The sequence below is a fragment of the Erpetoichthys calabaricus genome, chromosome 10, assembly GCF_900747795.2.
Source record: "Erpetoichthys calabaricus chromosome 10, fErpCal1.3, whole genome shotgun sequence".
Taxonomy (NCBI): Eukaryota; Metazoa; Chordata; class Cladistia; order Polypteriformes; family Polypteridae; genus Erpetoichthys; species Erpetoichthys calabaricus.
This window is the reverse complement of record NC_041403.2, coordinates 140,456,554-140,477,898: the sequence shown is the minus strand read 5'-3', so window position 1 is coordinate 140,477,898 and position 21,345 is coordinate 140,456,554. Positions and strand designations below refer to the sequence as shown.

The window sequence follows — 21,345 nt, the reverse complement described above, 5'->3', positions numbered from 1 at the left end:
TAAAATTATCAGGGTTGCAGTAATTGTCATACTCTTTGCTTGAAAAAAAAACGTATTCGATTAAATTTCACATTTGCTTTGTGAATTGTGACGTTTACTTTAAAAGTGAAGTAAAAAGTATTTGACGTCCAGGGGTGCATTAACCCTCAAGTATGTGGCAGTTTAAGGGTTAAGAAATGCTGTTCTCTTTTCCAAATATGAAATATCTTATTAGAAAATCCTGATGAAAACAAATAACTTCTACAAACAGCATACTGAATTAGCTCCGTCTTTTGGGAGAAATATTCTCATCCATATGAACTTTTTAGCCCAGAACAAACAGTAACCATGCATCTAGTTCAGAGAAGTCTGGACAATTCCAGTAGTATTACATTACTTACTAATATTCCACTAATAGATCCTGGTGCAGTACTGTGAAAGAACGAGTCTGCTCAAACTACAGGAATGCTGAGCAACTTACTTTTGGTCTCTTGAAGCTGTTGGGTGCATCAGGTATGGCTTCCTCTGACAGTCGTCTTTTATGCTGCCCATTGTCCACTACTGCCTCTGTAGTCACTTGCCCAGTTTCCGAGGACGCAGGAGCTGCATTTAAGCCAAGTGGATCCGACTGGTAAGAGAAAAGAAAGGCAAATAATTAACAACCAAAAATAAAGCCACATAGTAAAGCTGTACATTTTGTTGTTTTTTTCTATATTAAAAGGGAAGATGAAGCCTGCAAATGTAATTGTAGGGTTATTATAAACTCTAACCTCATTCCTCATTACAAACAACATTTCAGTCATACTTTTTTAGCCAAGCCTTGTCAGAATTTAGGTTAGCTTTCTAATTACTCCATATGCACCATTTATCTTAAGGCACATTTACCCAATACACGTGAAACTAAAAAATTAAACTGCATCATGCTGGAGGAGAAATCATCTGATGAATTTCTTCATTTTCTTGTTCTTTTAAACACGTGCATAATGATTTTAATGACAATTATAATAAAGCAGAAAAATGTAATTAAGTGCCTTTGTTACTTTTAATTTTTGCTGTTACATATGAATGAACTAGTTTATGCATGCACTGTATATAAAATACAGTGGAACCTTGGGTCACGTACGTCTCTGAACATGTACAAATCGGGTTACGACCAAAAAGTTTGCCAAACTTTTGCATCTGTTCACGACCACACACTTGGGTGACGAACAAGCCAATTTCCCTTCCGGTTCGTATGCGCCGATGATTTCCGCACGTGTTCAGTCTCTCCCTGTGCAATCTCTGTGAAATCTTTGTGCTCTATTTCGTTTCCCTTTCGGTTCGTATGCGCTGCTGATTTACGCATGTGTTCAGTCTTTCCCTGTACCTGTACAGTACATTGTTCTCAGTCAGACGTGCATCGCGCAGAGGGACTTTACCTCAAAACTGTAATCTCCTCTCCACCCGGTTCCTCCTCACTTCCTTCATGGCACAACTCGACTCATGCAAGGTTAGTTTTCTTGGTTGTTTATGGTTAGTTTTTGTATAAATTACGGATTTTTTAAATATTCATTTTTGTCTCTGTGCTTATAACTCATTAAAAAAAGTGTTTACAGTGATCGGTTTGTAAGGCTATTAGCGTGAACTCCTGCAATGTTACTTTCTTGGTTATTTATGGGTGGTTTTTAAATAAAGTTCGGATTTGTTCAAATGTTCCTTTTTTTCCCCGTGCTTAAAACTCATTAAAAAAAGTGTTTACAACGATCGGTTAGTAAGGCTATTAGCGTGAACTCTTGCAATGTTAGTTTTCCCTGTTTAAGGTTTTCTCAGTGTTATTCAATGTTTTTACATTTAGTTTACTATTACACTGTGCATTCTATGGTATAATTAACTATTTTTGTGCTTAAAAATCTTTTAAAAAAAATTTATTTACATTCAGCTCGTACGGTCCGGAACGGATTAATTGTATTTAAATACAATCCTATGGGGGGAAATTGTTTCGGGACGAATTACGGTCGTGACCCGAGGTTTCACTGTATACAACATATTTTGGACATGTGTGTTTCTGCAAATAATGAGAAGTATGCAACAGGAGATTCACTACAGCTAGTGTGTTAACATCTTGTAATTAAAAATGACGTATTTAAATTATTATATTATGAGATGATTTCACCAGAGTATGCATTATTATTATTATTATTAATACTTGTGCGTCAAAAACATTCTTGAAAATGTATTTCTTTTGGCTAATGCCCTATCTTTATAAAAAGTTGTGTAAGGACAATGCACAAAGGACCCGCAAAATGCATCACTGAGTCAAAATCACTAAAAAGAGTATTTCACCAAATGTGTATATAAATGATGAAAAACTGGTTAAAAAAAAAAAAAATTAGTTTGTGTACACTGGTCTCGAAGCTACGACCATTTGTCTGAATGTACAACACACTAACTACTTGACCAATGCTGCTTAACTGTCATATTGAAGTAATTTGAAACTTTAATATCAAGTTATCAAAATTATTTTTTTTTTAATTAATTTGTCTACATTGGTCTTGAATCTTTGACTGTTTGACTGAAAGTCCAATATGCTAACAACTTGACTTGTTTTGGCTAAAATCACTAAATAAATTATATATATACACATACAGTGGGTATAGAAAAGAGTCACCCCCTTTGAAATATTCCCATTTTTTTTGCTTTACAGCCTTAAATGAAAACACACAAAAATTATTTCTTTCCAACTTTACTTACTCAATGCAACCTATAACATCCAAGTGAATCACAGCTACAGTTCAGAAAAATTATAAAAAATCATGTATGTACTTTCATTTATAAAACTGATTTTTGACCAGTAACATATTTTAAACTCTTCTCCAGTGCCCTAAAAGTATCATTTTGCTACGGACTCTGTTCCTTTTCATTCTTGAATCTGCGATCACGAATGTTCAGTGAAAACCTTTTCAGCATTCATCATAGCAAAATAAAGTGGTTTTCCTTTCTGTTTAAACATTCTTAGAAATAACTGCCATCTCTCTGACTTTCCTTTTATTATTATAAAAGGCTTTAAAATTACCAATTCAAAGAGCATTTTCAACAACAGAAAAGCTTACTTAACTACCTCAACCAACAGGTATCACTCGGGAGGCTGCTGGCATGAAAACATGAAAAACATTTTTCCTAAAACAAAGGTATAATGAAAAAATAAAATTACATGTGCTATATTTTACTGAACTTGTAAAAAGGGAAAGAATCCCATCTAGTTTAATCCTGTACGTTATTCTTTGACCCTCGAAGGAACATTGAGTCCAGCTCCCCACAAAAGCAAACTTATCACTTGATCTACCTTCCACAAGTGGTTTTTCTTTTCTTTTTTTTTTTAATAAAAACTATTAACCTAAGCTTCATTGATTTATTCTCAAATTTTGCTGTGTATTACTTTTTTTGAACATAGTAGCACAACTTAAGCTGGTTTTAATAAAAGCGTTTGCCAAATAAAAATACAATGGGGAAACACCTCGATTATTACAAAGCAACACTTAGTACATTAAGCAACTCCATTTATAACACATGATGTACTTATACAAAATAAAGATGACTTCATGTCTTTTGCACCCAAGAACCATAAAGGCACATAGTAAAGCAGAGGGTTGAATGTGGGAATAGGATATGGGGGACTAAAGTAAACAGGTTACATGCACTTGTTAAGTAACCATCAGCGATTCTGTATCGGTTTCATATATGAAGTACAGACATACTTAGTGTCTCAGTTCCACTTTTGTCTTTGATCAGGTCACTTACCATGCACAATAATCCCATTTTTGTAAAGGCCTGTTTTCTCCCCCGTGAAAAACAGCACCGATGCATGAGTCATAATGCTGCATGCTTTGCAGATGCACTGCAAGCAAAAAGCAAAATAAATAATGAAGCACACGAAGGCACAATAAGTACAAATGTACATGAAGTAGCACTTGGAACTTTTAATCAACATTCAAATATATTTCAATATTTACTTATTGGGCAGCAGAGTGGTATAGTGGTAGCACAGCTGTCTCGCACTAAGGAGACCAGAGTTTGCGTCCCATGTCTTCCCCACATGGAATTTGCAAGCACTCTCCATGTCTGTTGGTTTCCTTTCTTTCCTTGCACAGTTCAAAGACACAAGGTTTAAGTGGATTGGTGATGCAAAATTGGTGCGAATGTGTGTGTTTACCCTGCGGTGGACTGCTATCTTGTTCAAGAATTGCTCCTGCCTTGATCCCTGTGCTTGTAGGGATAGACTCTAGCCCCGATACCCTGTTCAGCATTAAGCATGCTTACAAAATTTACAGTATTAAAACCCTAATTGTTGTATAATTTGACAACTCTAATATACATGCGCATACAGACAGGACAACAAACTTAGTATCACAACACAGACCTTTTGACTTTATTTTAGACAGGACAAACTTATGAATTATCCTATTTTTTAACTATGTTCTAAAAAAAAAAAAAAATTTGATTTATGGTGTATTAGCTGGTAAGATGGGCAAATCTTTCTCAGTTCTTGCATATATTGATGTAGCAGCACTTGCTCTACATAGCTTGTAAGGAGATTGTGAATGTATCATAAACACTACAAAGCTGTTGTATAGCTGATACAGCTAGTGGCTGGCATGTTTGACAGAAGGAGATTATATACTTACAAGCTTAGCTTTTTATTATATAGTATGTAAAAAGAAACCTGTACAAATTTTACCAGATACACAGGTATAATTACTTTAAGCTTGAGTAAGTAGAACAATCATTACTTTAAGCTTGAGTAAGTAGAACAATCAGAAATATAGATGTTAATACAATCATTGAATTTACCGTAGCTACAAGGTTACAAGCTGCATAAGCCTCTGAAACAATTACAAAGCAGTAATGATACTTGATTATTTTGTCCAACTCCTGGCAGCACCTTAAAGGATGGAGGTCAGGCTTTGAATTGTAGTCATCAGGGCCATGATCAGATTTTCACTGGAACACAGAGGAAGATTGTTTTGATTTTTTGTTGGTTCTCTCTGAATGTGGTCACACCTTGAGGTGGTGGGATGTACTGTGGTCTTTGAAGCCAAAAGGTATCCTCTCTTGCTAGTGTAAATTGATTACTAACCTTTAAACTGAGGTTTTAATTTTTAAAAAACTGTACTTCTGTATGGTCTTGTGCACTTCAAAGTGATTTAGCAAAGCTGGATTCCATGGAACCCCCAAATTAAATTTTGGTACTGGCCATCTTCTGCTAATAAGCCCCTGCACTAAAATTTACCCTGTAAGTGGACAGTCTCAAGCACTTTTTTTAAACTCTCCAAAGGAAGGACCATAACAGAGACAATTAATTAAATACCTACTATAGACTGCTTTTTGTAGCAAGTTTTTCTCAGAAGAGTTATAATGAACTGTTCTTGAACTCTGGAACTTTAGGACCAGCTGCAGGGGCTGCAGGAATTTGTTCCAACCATTTCATAATCAAAAGCCATGCTTAGCAGATAATGAAACATTTAATTATATGGCTTTGTAGTGCTTTCATTTTTCCAAGACAAACTTTTATCACATTGTAGAATTTTTTGTTTTCTGTGGACATTATCCTTGTTTCCAGTGGTCTATAACAACCTTGTACAACTTGGTCCTTTCACTTCTCTTCTCATATATTTCAAAAACATTTTATTAAAATGGACGAGTCATGATGCAGAACAGTCATGCACCGACATAAACCTGCACGGCTCAATTCACTAGCCATACAGAGTGGCACTGTTCAAAACAAATCTTAAAAGAGTCATTCAAAATCTTAAAAGAGTCATTCAAAAATAAAAACAATGTGTCTGGATTTTCCAATTTCTACAAAATTATTACCCTATTGTTTTCGTTACGGCCTAATCACCTTATCTCCGTCGACTGTAAATCAGCATGTGACTGTACACAAATGAAATAGAAAAAAAAAAAAAAACCTAAATGTAGCTGTTTGAAATTGAAACAGTCAATTAAGTGTTGTGAATTTTAACAAGCGAATCAACTAAAGCTAAGCCCAAAGAACATATTGCTTTAGTATTAAGTAAACACGCTCTAATTAAGAAATTGGTCAAAGTGAAAACCTGAAGCCCCTGCAGCCCTCTTGGATGTAACTAAGTAGTCCTGCTTTGCATGTAAAGCAGTGCCACTGCGAAAATGCCGTCGAGGCCTAAGGCTTCTCACACCCATGACAACATAGCATTTTGCACAAACTTTTATAATTAAAGCCTTTGGGACATATACTTTCTATACTTTGCCTACACATCTTGAGTGGTTGGAACAACAAAGTAGTAGCATTGCTTTTGCGTGGAGCCTGACACCTCTTTCCCAAAAGAATGCCTCCTACAGTATGGTGTACAGTAAGGGTTTATTTTGAGAATAACTGAAAATTGTGCTATTGATGAGAACGTGTTCAGTAAACTAGTTGTGCGTTTGTGCTCTTAAACAAAAAAGGGTGTGCCTATGGAACATTGTCAATTAATACACAGATCCACCATTGTGCCCCACAATCTTAGTGTTTTTGATTTAATGTCCACTCATGTGTCAGCAAGTTTGATTTTTAGATAACTTGCAATGTAAGTGGAAAAGATTCTACTATTGGACTGCTATATAAAACATAACATCATGTTGACATGTGTAATTTAAGCAGCATAGGAACAGTAATTTCCTGCATCCTCGAGAAGTTTAAATGCTTTACTTCGTTCACCATCAGTCCTCTTGGCCTTCACCTGATTTATTATACTTCCACCCATGCCTGAAAAATTGCTCATTTGCTTCACTCTTTCCTTTCCTAGCCTTTGCCCACTTCATGCATTCCTAGAAAATGTATGGCGTTGCACACCACAAATTTAGTGCACAATTTCTAATCACCTATGACATAATAAATTAAAAAATGATTTCAACAACTCAATGATACCCCACAACTCCATGTCTAAAGTATACTATTTCTTGATGTAATCTAGGGTCATTGGTGTGCAAGAGTAGAACATTTCTGCTTATTTCCAACAAGTCTGTGTCTACAGCCCTATTATTTTATACAACTAGGGGGCTCTGCCCCCTGCTCGCTTCGCTTGCCCACCCGTGTTCAGTTTACCAGATATACAATACAATACAATTTATTTTTGTATAGCCCAAAATCACATAAGAAGTGCTGCAATGGGCTTTAACAGGCTCTGCCTCTTGACAGCCCCCCAGCCATGACCCTCTAAGAAGACCAGAAAAAACTCCCAAAAAAAAAAAAAAAAACCCTTGGAGGGAAAAAATGGAAGAAACCTTGGGAAAGGCAGTTCAAAGAGAGATCCCCTTCCAAGCAGGTTGGGCGTGCGGTGGGTGTCAAAAAGAAGGGGGTTCATACAATACAGTACAATACACAGAACAGAATAAATCCTCAATACAGTTTTAGACGTACAGAGCAGAATTTCACATTAGATGATATCACATAATATGATTTGGATTTGTTTTAAGTCCTGGAGACCTCATTCATCAAGCTGCCTCCCCCATTTTGCCATTCCACATCTGAAATAGCACTAATCCGATGAAAGGACCCCTCATTTCCACGTCCCCAGTCATCAGGGATGACTTATCTTTAGGCAGACAATCTACAATTTAAAGAGATTATTATCTTTTTGTGAATTGTTACATATGAATTATTTTCACTTTTACTTTAAAAACTTTTGTAAAAACAATACTTGTCTTTTATTTTCGGCCACGTGCGTGGTTACATCTCTTTCTTGCCAGACGTATAATGCTGCTTGTGTTGTGAAGGGGGGGGGGGGGGGGGGAGAGAGAGAGTTTGGCATCTGAATGCACAGTAAGGATATGTCTTTGGATCATTTGCTGTGTTTCTGCTGCTTGCGAGCTGTCTCGTCTGCTTGTCGCATGCCGTTGTTTTAACGACAACTGCTTGGTTAGAGGTCTGTGGACTCCTTTTAAATGATGGCTCACTGCCTGGTCTCGCGTGACGTGGTGGGGGGGGGTTTTCCTTTTCCTTTATTTCTGGCCCCAGGCGTGGTTAAATTCTTTTTTGCAGGACATATAACACTGCTTGCATTGTCGGGGTACTCCACGAAGCACTACTAGAGATTTTTTGACACCACATGGTTTATTGCTATGCAATATGTTCAATGGACCAAATCTCCAATAGACATTCAATCACTAACTCAACTCTTTGAGAGGTTTAACTTATTTATTTAGGAATCAAAATAACTTTATACACTTTGAAAAAGCATAGCCTATATACACTTGTAGGGACTGACTAGGGATTAGCTCAATTCTACATTTACTATGAACAATTCTTTCCCCTGTATGCTACATGAACATTGTGCATAAAATACTAACATCTGTTTGATAACTGTACTTTTTAGCTGCATGGTACTCTTGCATTTCTCATCCATATTTGGTATGTATTTTAAATATTAAACATGCCTCTATCTAGTTCCAAAAACATCTTGTCTGTACTACTAAATACCGTCTTCTAATGGCCATTGCTCTATCTGTGCATAACCTTTGGCCCTCAAATTTAATCTACAATAAAACCACATAGCCCTTCCAATTTAAACAAGCTGCCTACATATAAATTAGGGTGGAATCCCTTTCTTTACTTTGCAATACTTGGTATGCTGAAGTTCTCTTAACATCAAGACTTGTGACTAAAGGAGAACTACTAACTAAAAATGTCAAGCGCACTGTTTATAATATCTTTTAGAACGATGCATCATGAAAAATATTCAAACAGACTCAGACAAATAGATCATGGGATTTGTCATGGTTAATCTAAACACACAAACCACAAGCATATTCTATAAAACATGCTCAAGTTTAGACAGGGAAAGAGTTGACTCTACTCACAATAACATCATGCTGCCCCAGGACTGGCATCTCCCACAGAGACTGGTTTGTGAAACGATTGAAGTAGTATGGACGATTTTCACGCTTGCTCCAGCATTTAGACCATCCTGCCTGGATCAGCTCATCTAGCAAGAACAGATTTTACATGTAAAAATGCAACACCAGCCAAGTGCTGTCTAAGAGGATACTAAATATGGTCATCATATGCAGCATGGAATTATTTTTCCTATTAACCCATTATATCTTAAATATTCAAGCCAAATCCAATTAAATCTGTCAAAGACTCTGCAAGAATTACACTGACAAAGCTCTTAAAACTGAGCAAGCCACCCAATCGGAATCTCATGGACAAAAGTGTACCTGGTAGTTCCTGGACAGGTTTAGTGACTGTTGGGGATAGAGGCTGGACCTGATTTGAGGAGCTTGTTGGGGTTAGGACTGTCCCATGGTCACCCCTCACCATACCCTGGTCACTTGCCATGTTTCTTCATCTGTTCTGGGAAAAAAAAAACATGCAAAAGGATGGAGTCAAAATGACATTCGGTTCTAGTTTTCAGCCCCAGATAGATACTGCACAAATGCTCATCTTCACCACAAGTCAATTTTTGGAGTAGTAATTTTTATGAAAAAAGTAAAACTATAGAGAGGAGAATATTCAAATTGATGTGCTATAAGATGGTTCCTAATATGAAGCCAAAAAAAAGGAAAGACAAAAATTCAGCACATTGTAGGAATTTTTCAGAATAAACAGATTGTAATAAATGCCTAAGATTTGCATAGGGTGTGATGAGGATGAACAAGATTAGAAAGAAGTATATTAGAGGGTCAGTTCAGGTTGGACAGTTTGGAGACAGAGAGATGCTGGATATGTCGGGAAAAGGATGCTAAGGATGGAACTGCCAGGTAAGAAGACAAGAAGAAGGCCTAAGAGGAGGTTTCTGGATATTGTGAGAGAAGACATACAGGTGGTGTGTGTAACAGAGCAAAATGTAGAAGACAGGAGGATATGGAAAAAGATGATCCGCTGTGGCAAACCCTAACAGGAGCAGCTGAAAGATGAAGAGTAAATGCATATGACCTATACTATGCCCTACCATTGAGTTAGAACACCTTAAGGGTTGCTGTTACTACATACACACATAAATAGTTACATCTCTAACACCCAAGTCTTTTTAACCCATGTTCAATATTTAAACCAGTACATACTTTTAATATAAAATACTGATGAAATGACAACTCTGTTTTTCCAAGAAATACTTCTATAACTTGCATGGTTTTACTATTGCTTATTGCTTTAAAAAAAGAAAAACATTTGGTTAGTTACAGTGCTGTACTTATATCTTTATGTCTGAGAGCAACAATTGAATTGACAATGAACCCCCCCACCCCAGTGAAAAAAAGATGCCTTTTTTGGTGCAAGTGCAAAATAAATTCTGGACAAATGCCAATTGTAGCGTTGATAAACCTTTTCTAAATTTAAGAGATCCTATTGTGTACCTTTGCTTACTGTATGCAACAAGACAAACTAGATTTATTGTTGCTCCTATACAACTGTTTTAATTGTTGATTCACTGTTGGTCCTGAAAGTCTATCTTAATAATACTAATATACATGTGTTAATTTGTGGTTGTAACTTTTCTGTCAAAATGTCCTTTATAAGTAAGGATGTCATGATACCAGGATTTTTGTATTCGATACCAATACCAATTAAATTTCACAATACTCTTTGGTAAAAGTAACTTTATTATTAAAGTGAACAATATAGTGCACATCCCTATAATAGGATATAAAATATATTGTAACAAAGGTGCTATATAGGCACCTAACTTGGCACAGACTCACACTGGAGGCATGTATACAAATAAACTTATTTTTCTTCACCTGTGGGGCACGTCTTCCCCGTGAGCCCACAGGCACAACACAGTCCCCAGTACAAATACACACAAGCACTCTAAACACTCTTTTCTTCCACCACTCCTTCGTCAAGCTTTGTTATCCTCCTCCTTACTCTGGCCATTTAGTGGTGGTTGCTGTGCCCGTTTATAATCCACCCGGAAGTGCTCGATGTGGTTGATCGACGAGTTCTGGCTGCACTTCCGGGTGTGGCGAATACGCTGCCCATATGGGCTCAGAAGTCCCAGCTGCAGCACCCCCTGGCGGTGCCTGCGGGACCCAACAGGGTTGCACCCAACTCCAATTGCCATGGAGCCCTGCAGGAAACCGAGGCACCGCTCCAAACCCAGGGGGGGCGGCCATCTAGCATCCAGGGGGAGGTACTGCACGGTCCAGGGCTGCTCCCCTGAATATAAAGTGAAGGGGCGTCCTGGTCGGAGTCCATGCCCATGTCCTGCCACAATATAAATACTAATATATTTACTTATTTGGATGAAGCCTTTATCCAATGTGACTTTCAACATTTGACATACAACTGGTTCCATTTCTTTTGTTTTTCCAATTGGTGCACAGACAGGTGAAATGACTTGCTTGTGGTCACACAGTGTCAGTAGCAGGCTTTAAACTCAGGGACTGATGTCCAAAGCCTTAACGATGCTATACTGCCACACTATTAACAACAGCTTTACAATGGTGGCATAGCCATCAAGAATTTACCCAACTAGCCTTTAAATAAACTAGTATTGGCATTTATAAACATCAAATTACAATGCAGGACTTGAATTTTAATGTATGATGGACATGGGGATCTCCCTCAGTATATATATGTATAAAAAAAAAAAAAAACCCCAAAGATTTTGCAATCTTGATGGGATTTCAACATACAGTTTAGAAAGGATAATATCAAAATGGACTACCTAATTTATCTTACCATAAGCACATTCCAAATGTATTCTGACATTTTCTCTCCAGTAACTAAAAAATACTACCGTCTTTTTCCGAAATTAAGACATCCCCCGAAAATAAGCCCTATCGAGATTTTCGGAACTTGTTGTAATATAAGCCCTCCCCCGAACATAAGCCCTAATTAAAATAATGTGAAAAAAAGAATTCGTTAAAAAATGCTGTTGATTTATTAAGTATGTTTAGCTTCCCTAATACTCGTATTTCAGAGAAATGTTTGAAATAAAATATTCCGAGAAATTCATTGTTTACCTCTACAGTTCGTTTCAAATTAATTCTTGGAATTTATCTTAAAAATACAACATAAGGCAGCATGAATACATAAATATTGTGTCCGCTCTGCTCTGCTGTGTTGTACTGCGTCGCGCGTATCGCAGAGTATGGTCGAATGAGGTGGGGAGGGGGTGGAGGGGGGCATGCATATGCGGAATGCGACGGAACGCGTCGTTGGCGCACACTATAAATAATTGTTCGTTAAGGCAGCAGTCTACATTGAGCGACAGTGCAGATACAGTGTTTGTTCATTTCAGTCTTGTAAGTCTGATTATTTCCTCATACGTAATTTTATTTTTTATAAAGTGAATAATTTTTAACCGCAGTTAAAATGAGTACAAAACGAAAGAGCTATTCCGTCGAGTACAAAAAGGGAATTGTGGAAGACTCCAGGGGTGTAAATCTTGATTTATGATGATGTTCCAGAAGAAGATGACATGACTGTAATTGAATCAATTTTAATTTCTGTATTGTGTAAAATAAATAAATATTAAATAAAAATATATAAATAAACTTTTATTTTTGTCCTCCCCCGAAAATAAGCCCTAGTGCGTATTTTGGACCAAAAAAGAAAGTAAGACAGTGTCTTATTTTCGGAAAAAGACGGTATTTACTAAACAAAAATCCAAATATTATATATGTACTGTTATTGTATGGTATATACTTGCGTCATTTTTTGGTTAAGAACATGCTAAATAATAATGGATGTGTCAGATTGATTCAATTATCAAATGTTATAAAATCCCAGAATATTAATTTTACAAACATGTCCCTCCTTTTATTATTTTTATTTGTCCGAAGTTCAATTTCCTGTGTGAAATCAATCTTGTCAGTTCTACATAAATACATCATTTCAGAGCTCCTGTAAAACCCCCATTTGTAGAGTGGTTTTTAAAGTGTCTAATGACAGATCAGACTTTACTATTGCTAGGGCTGTGTGGACCTGCAGTTTAACTGGTAGACTGCTTTACACTCACCAACATACCTTTCAAATACATGATACATGTGCTTTCATTATGTTTGTCACATTTTGGAGCTTATATGAACGAACATTAGTTTAGCTTCAAAAACCAAATGAATGACACAAATTTAGTGTTCGCATACCCATATTTGCATATCCTGAAGCACTAAATAAAATAAATTTTAGCATTAACAAATGGAGCAGCTCATTTCATCGCCAGCATAGGCAAGCCAAAAAGCTAATTTGTCTGAAACCTGCCTCAGCCTGCGACAGCTGTTCGGACTGCCTGCACACAGTACTATATGCATAGTGCTTATAAGGTTTCCCTTGCGACCACAAAATTTTTAAACTGTTCATCCGTGGATGTGTTCCAGATAATCAGAGAATGAATGCAAAGCCTTTGTTCTTTCTATGGTCTGTACAGGACACAGTATTCATCACGTTTCATTTTGTCTCTTCTTACAATGGAATGAAAGTGGTAATAACGAAAGCGTATGTTAGTGTTTTCCTTTTTTTTTTAATAAAACTTTGGAATCTTAGTATTAACCAGTACTGCAAGCATTGTTTTTTTAACATCCAACCTTGCTACATTCCAATAAATATTTAGTAACCCTATCTTGTAATTTATGAATAGACATCAAAACAAAGAAAATTGGGAAGTAAGAGTTCATCTAAGGTAGTAATCAGAATAAAAGCAGAAGTTGTTTGGTTTGAACACCTGTAACTACAGTGGCACTGTTTTAAGACTAAAAGAAGCAATTAGAGCTTTAGCAATCTCAACAAGTGACTTAACTTTAACAATAATTGTCTTTGAAAGGAAAAAAAATTATACAAAACGTATTCACTACTACCCATCAGAATCCCTCATGAATGTGGCATGTACCTCAACTACCAGTAATATAGAGTAATATAGTAGTGGGGGGCGGCACGGTGGCGCAGTGGGTAGCGCTGCTGCTTCGCAGTTGGGAGACCTGGGGACCCGGGTTCGCTTCCCGGGTCCTCCCTGCGTGGAGTTTGCATGTTCTCCGTGTCTGCGTGGGTTTCCTCCGGGCGCTCCGGTTTCCTCCCACAGTCCAAAGACATGCAGGTTCGGTGGATTGGCGATTCTAAATTGGCCCTAGTGTGTGCTTGGTGTGTTTGTGTGTGTCCTGCGGTGGGTTGGCACCCTGCCCAGGATTGGTTCCCTGCCTTGTGCCCTGTGTTGGCTGGGATTGGCTCCAGCAGACCCCCGTGACCCTGTGTTCGGATTCTGCGGGTTGGAAAATGGATGGATGGATAGTAGTGTACAGCAAACTAAAAGAATTACAGTACAGCAGAATAGTGCAGGAAGTGAGTCCAGCAGCCTGTGTGTAAAAAGCAGTGGAGGCACAAAATGTTATTTTGTTCATTAATAAAACGATCCCTTATTCTTGTTCGTAAATTTTGTGTGCCCATTGTGAACCTTTTCTCTGTGCCAATGCACAGCAAATGGTTACTGTTGGCAACAAAATCGAAAGTTGTGATCCATTTTGGCCATTTCAAACCTGCTTAGTGCATTGCACAGATATCAGGCATTGTCCTGAATGTTCAAAATGACTACAGAATGGACTGAAGCATTGGAGCAATTTATTTATTATTTATTTGGCTGATGCCTTTACCCAGGATGATGTACATTTAAGATACAATTGGTCACGTTTGTTTTTCCATTTGGAGAACAGATGTCTTGTTCATGCTTACACAGTGTCAGTAGCAAGATATGAACCCATCATCTCTGGGTTTAAAGTCCAAAGTCATGAAAACTAAGCATTTTTGTTCATATGTCTTTTAATTACCCTGCCTGCTTAAGTACTGTTTACTTGCAGTCACCCAAGTGCAGTACAGACTTTGACTTAGTACTACCAATACTATAAACTGGTAGTACGGTTAACATTTCTGGAATTTTTGCATCAACATGACAATGAAATATTAGTTCTTGTGACATCCCTGTTACTATATATGTACTAACTGTGCTATCTGTCTAAGGTGGGTTGAAATTTTAATAACATAGAACTCAACTTTAACATATGCATTGCATGATCTATCGAAATGTATTTCGTAATGCATGTAGTAATAAAATGGATTACTACAAATTCTTTTGTTGTGCCATCTTTTGAAATGACAGAGACAAAGGAACTGGACGAACACAGACACTTATCCTTTTATTAAGGTGGATATAGTATATAGAGATCGATTATAAAATAAAATAGATACTAGAACTAAGTGTTTGCTGTGACTAACTGTTTAAGAACCTTACGACCTGTGGATGCAAAATATCTTACAGAAAATTTCTGAATCAACTGCTAGAACTGAAAATAATCCTGTATTACTGACCCAATAGGGAGGAGTTGGAAGTGACAGTGCTGGATGCCTAACATCTCTTATAAAACTGTACAGAAAGTAGCTTAGTGCTACCTCCACAACCCTTTGCAGTGCCTTATGTTCTTGTGCTAAGCAGGTGCCATAATTGAATGTCATGTGGCCAGTAGTGATGCACAGTAATACCGGTAGAGACAAGAGACTGGCTGAATTTTCACCTCAGAGAATGTAGCAGGAAGCCCTCTTTGTTAGTTGTTGCAAAGGAGACAGTATGGGGTGGGGACTGGGCATTCCACATTTCTCACAGCGCAGAACCTTTGTCCTTTTGCTTCTTAAACTGTATTTGACTACATCTTCGGACTTTAAAGAGGATCCCTGTCTTCTTTCACACACCAAAATTTTTAAATTTGATCAGATCTTTAGACTGAGGAAGGCTATTCCCCTCACCTCCACGGTAGTTGAAGAAACTGATCAAAGTTTGGTTAGCTGTTCTACTTCAAACTCATGTGATAATGATTAATAAACTAACCCTGGATTAACCATTAAGCAAAGTAAGCAATGCTTAGGGCACCAATGGAAACTGTTTTTAAAAAGGCAATAGAAAAACTTAAAAATAAAGTTAAGTAGGCAATTAAGTATTTCTACATCATTTGATCGCAGGATGCTGAAATTCTGTAGATCTTCAAAGTTTGAAAACAATTGAATTGGAGAGGTTCTGTTTCATCGAGTAATGATGTTTCAACATAAAAAAAAAAAAAAAAAAAAAAGTTGTTCTAAAGTGTCCACTAGCATTGATTTCTGTAGAAAAAGGATTTTGAAAATGAGTAGTGTGAAAGCTTTCTTTAGTAGAGTATTGTCTTGGATTGACAGCCTCTGCTGTGGCAATATTTAGTCAATGGAGATGGACATTTCTTTGACTTCTCTTTATATACATTTTCTGTGTTTATAAGGATGTTTTGAAGAGAAATATAGATATACTGTTTTGTTTTTGTTCAATGGGGAAACCACAGGAATTGGAAAGCAGCTTACAGAATATTTTTGTTTTTTCATTTTCTATGGTCTATATAGTACACATTTTCAAAGATTGTACTTTCAAAGCAGTATGTTTATTTCTTGTTCAGTTCTTATTTTTCCATTTTTCGCAGTAAAAATATTTTGATTATAAATTAATTAGATCATCCAACTTAAACAATGCTTTCAAAAAACTTGAAACATTTGTTCAGAAATGTGTGTAAGTGATGCGGACATTCTGACACTTTCAGTTTGCACCTGTGTCTAGGTTCATGATGATTTGCATTTGTACAACAAAGTGTTATTTGTTAAGGGCTTTCTTGGAGTATTTGTATCGTACTGTGGTTTGTTAGTTTAAAGGTTTCAGTGTTTTTGCCAGTATCATTTTGAAGCTGGTGCTGTGTATGTTTTTTTTTTTTTTGCTTTTTGCGCCTGTTCATTCTAAAGTTCGGTTAAGCTCTTTGAGCATAGTAAAGGTGTTATATAAAATGCATTACTATTAATACTTGAGTTGCTTAAAATGGTCCTTATGAAAAGAAACAATGTAGAATTACCCACTATCAAATTGGGCCAACAGACACACCTAAACCGGATTCAGTCTGAAAAGTACACGCAGAGATTCCAGTATGAAATTTACTGTAACTGATGATTATATTGCGACACAGATTTTTGTCCATATCATCAACCTGGTAGCGTCTAGTAAGGATGGATCCCACTGGAAGACAGAACAGATGGAGAAGTCCAAGCTTTTCTTTGTTTGTGGAAGTAAAGGATTCTGGTGAACCTCCTCAGCAATAGCCGTGCCACATTGTGCATATTTAATCAATGACATTCACTCCAAGAAATGTTTTTCATCTTCTCAATAGCATCCCTGTCATGATATAGATCAGGGTGTGGGCTGCTTACTATTTCCTTGTCAGCAGTCATAGCAGAAGTCATTCACCTGAAGCTGTGTGTTTGGGCCCAGCCAGTCCTTGGATAGAACACCATCTAAGAAAAACTTGGGTTGCTACTGGAAGAGGTGTTGGCGAGGTCAGCATGGGGCATGAACCCTGTGGTCTGAATGTTGATCCTAATGCCCCAGTGCAGTGATGGGGGACACTGTGCTGTTATTTATTTATATATATATATATATATATATATATATATATAATAAAAAAAAAAAAAAAAGCACCGTCTTTTGGCTTAGATATGAAACCAAGGTTTTGACTCTATGATCATCAAAGATTCCTGGGCACCCTTCATAAAGAATAGGGCATATCCCAATTTCCCGTATAAACGGTTCTCCATGGTCTAATCATTCTGGACCCTTAATCATCCCTTGCTTCTAATTGGATCTTTTGTACCCTTTCACCACATAACAGCTAATGTGTGGTGAGCAAACTGGTGCAAAATGGCTGCCACTGCATCATCCAAGTGGATGCTGCACAGCAGTGGCAGCAGAAGTGTCTCCCCTCTCATGATGAAAAGCTCTCGAGTACAGTAGTTAGAAAAGCACTATATTCTTATAAAGAATTATTATTCCTCTAATCTATGACCATCTCCTTTGATCTGATGAAATCAAATGTGAGTTTATCGTTCAGGTTCAGACCCGAAGGTATCTTCATCAAATTGAATGATTGTGTTGGAGCAGTGTTTGGACGTGCATATGTAGTACATAAGGGGGCTCAGGACAATATTCGGTGGAGTGCCCATGTGGAGGACCAGTATAGACTGCATGGAGGTGACACTGTGGCCTATGGTGGGAAATCAAGATTGTTTTTTTAATTTGTGTTTACTGGGCCTTGGGTGGCAAAGGAGTGCTAGAATAAATTGTCAAGTGCTTTGTCGTATGATTCAGTAAAATTCCAATCATCAGAGGAAATGCAAAATAGACTATTCACATTGTTTACTATTTAAAAAAAAAAAAAAAAAAAACTAATGTCATTAATATAACCCCTAAAAAATATGACAAACCGCATGAAAGTGCATGTGTCATATAGTTGAAAGGTAATGGCAAATTTAATAGTCTAAGTTTTTAATTTTAATAAGTGTTTGTTGCTGGAAAGAATGTCACAAATTTGGAAATGATCAAGACGTCCTTTATGAACCCTATTCTGAAAGGGTTTAAGTTTATAAAATGCACCTCATTTGTTATTACACTGGGGAAATCCCGATGTCAATCACACATTAAAACTCATAATGCATTTTTAATTCCGATATACCTTGGGTAACTGGGTAATTACGCAAGAATGATTCCCACTCTATAAAGGCAAAAGGAGTAAACATACCACACAACGGACAATGCTCATTGCTGAGGTTCCATTTTCTTGTATCCCAAAAATGCAGTTCTCCATGGTTTCGTTTACTGAACCCGTGCAATTACTGTTAGCTTTAACATTTCATGAGCACCGATGATATCACCAAACGCTAGAAACCGCTTTAAAAAAATAAATGTTTAAAATGAAATATGAAAATAGAATACTTACGCTTATTAAAGATAACACCACATTTCTTAATTAATGATCTCGTTTATTAGAGAAAAATCACCATTGGTACGAGAGCAGCGTTCATAAGCTTGGACTTCACCGTGTCCTTAAAAGTCAAAAAATGGCCACTGAAACGACAGCACTGGTTTCTTACGAACAGTACAAAATAACTATACCATTATATCTGCTTAAGAATGATCTTGTTTATTAAGCAAAGGATTAGTATGGGTAAAAGGGTAGTAGCAGTCATGGGCTTTAGCACCGTTTTGTCCTTAAACTCAAAACTAAAACAAGTGGGCGGGTTTCTAATGGATAGTACAAAATAAATCAAATACAGAAGGGGGCGCACCACACAGTTCCTACTATGGTAACAGACTAATCCTAAACTCTATGGTATACCTTGCAAAATGGCAATTGTTAGAACTTAGAGCGACAAAACATTTAAATACTAAATGTTAGGATTATAGTAGATTATGCAAGTACTATGTCGATAACAAGATTTTAGTGCCTATGCCGGTTTGGATAAACCACAGATCACTGTTTGAGTGGCGCAAATACACAAGCCGGGATGCGCCACAGCGTATCACATTCAGATATCGGGTGCATCATGTAATCAACTAAAGCGCGCACCCAAACAGTGCCCTGAGCTATCTACTAGAACCCCCCAACGAAGAAAGGTTGATTTCGCACTTGAAAACACGATACTGGTAACCCCCAACCTACGAAGCTATAGCTGCTGCAACGGCTCCTTTGCGAGTCACGCATGCGCCTCACTCACCGCCCGGAAACACAACGAAAGCAGCGGGACCTGCGCAGCACTTCGCACGGCTGGGGCTGTCAAAACGAATGCATTCGAACAACCCGAACCAAAGCATGGCAAATGGGTGCATTTGACAATAGCTGTCCGAAGAACGCAAACTTCAATTGAAGCTTCACTACTATCCCCACCCAGATATTTAGGCGGGCAATTCAGCAAGGTTGGAAAGTATGCGGCCAAGATGGCGCGTTCAACGATTAGGAGGTGCGGCTATGCTTCTCAACTATCTTCCCTTGTTTTCATTGCAAACTGCGCGATATCAAATCCATTATTTAGACAGTCTATATCCCGAGATTCTCCTGTGTCGGTACAGGCATTCTATGGCACCCAAACTAGAGTAAATAACTTACCTCAACAAAGATTGCCGGGAATCCACTATAGGCTTCGCTTAGCTCAGTCCGGATCCGCCTCCGCCTCTCCCTCCCCACCGTCTCCGCCATCTTGTATTGCCGACCCGGCCCCAAGTACTGCGCATGCACCGCTGGTGTCTTAGAAACTCCAGATAGGTGGAAGACCGAGGCTTCCATCTTTGGTGTGGCAGTAGATCTCAGCAATGTGCTTAAGTTCAAATAAAGATTAAGAGAGTTTAAATGAGGAACAGGCGAACAGATCAGTCGCGTAGACGAATGCAGCTTTGTCGGTAAAGTCCACAAGACGTCCATTTCAAGCAGAAGTTTCTGCACAAAGATTTTTCAAAAAATTATCAGGGAAAGTAAAACTCACGTGCGTAAAAACACGAACAGTTTAATTAATACCCGAAGTTATAACAGCAGTATTAAAATACGAATAACATTTTTTGTTTAAAAAAAAAAAACAAAAAAAAAAAAACAAGGCAAAAACAGCATGACAACGAGTCCACTGAACACAAGGTGCTGTTGCTCTCAACAGCGCTGCCGCTGACTGGGCGACGGGCGCTTTAACTAAAGGAGCACAGCTTTAGCTGCTCTGCGCCACCACGTGTTGCAGTGACGCAACGCGCGTCCGCCCGCCCTCTGCTTAGTCACTGTACTCGGATTGTCACTCTACAGCACAGTGCACTGCACAGGAGCTGCTTCCAGTCTTTTTTAACCCCGCAAACACACTAGATAGAAGCTTAAAGTTAAGATTTGTGGTTATTGCATGGTTATTTAGTTTAAATATAAGAAAATAAACAAGTAAAGCTTAACTACGCATTGATAAAGGAGATTTTTATAGACTTGTATTTGTATTAATTTGTTAGGTTTTTATTGGATTTTGTATTTTTCCGCATGGAACTAACATTATTTAGGCTATGTTTTATTATTTGCAAATGTATATTACTCTACAATACCCTTAATTGATTGGAACACTATTCAAGTTTGGTTCTCACGTTGTGCTCAGTGCCACTGGTACACAGTCTAGATCCCCGTGGCCATGAACTGGATGATCAAGTTTGATAAACTGATGAATCTTTCTTACTGTAATCCACTAGTAAAAGAGGTTATGTGCCTAATAGTGGCACTCCACCCATGCATAAGCACATTCCTTTCTTTAAAATACAATATATTAAATAATTTCTTTTGAGTGACAATATTTTAACACCTATAAAGGCAATACAAAGCTTATTGTGGTAATGCATATTATGGAAATGACTATTAAAATAAATATTGTATTAACTATTAAATAATGTTAGTAAGCGTGTGTCCAACCTGATTATAATGTACACTGTTTTTAGTGCTGGCATATTATAGGCAGGTTTTTAGTTCAAACAAAATAAAATAATTATTAAGCATGGTTGAAATTTCACTTCATTTAAAGCATTTTGCGCGATAGGA

General features: G+C 37.5%; 1 protein-coding gene across 1 annotated transcript in view; it reads right to left on the bottom strand.

Annotated features, from left to right (window-relative positions):
* pcif1 (phosphorylated CTD interacting factor 1) overlaps positions 1-20,380 on the bottom strand; it is a 40,102-nt gene extending 19,722 nt beyond the window's left edge. Inside the window, exons 1-4 of the mRNA XM_028811978.2 lie at positions 19,903-20,380; positions 9,193-9,328; positions 8,833-8,957; positions 461-607 (exon numbers count right to left, since the gene is read on the bottom strand). Of these exons, the coding sequence (XP_028667811.1) occupies positions 461-607; positions 8,833-8,957; positions 9,193-9,313 (393 nt within the window). The 5' untranslated portion in view covers positions 9,314-9,328; positions 19,903-20,380. The remainder of the gene's footprint in view (positions 1-460; positions 608-8,832; positions 8,958-9,192; positions 9,329-19,902) is intronic.
* Positions 20,381-21,345: the final 965 nt, after the last annotated feature.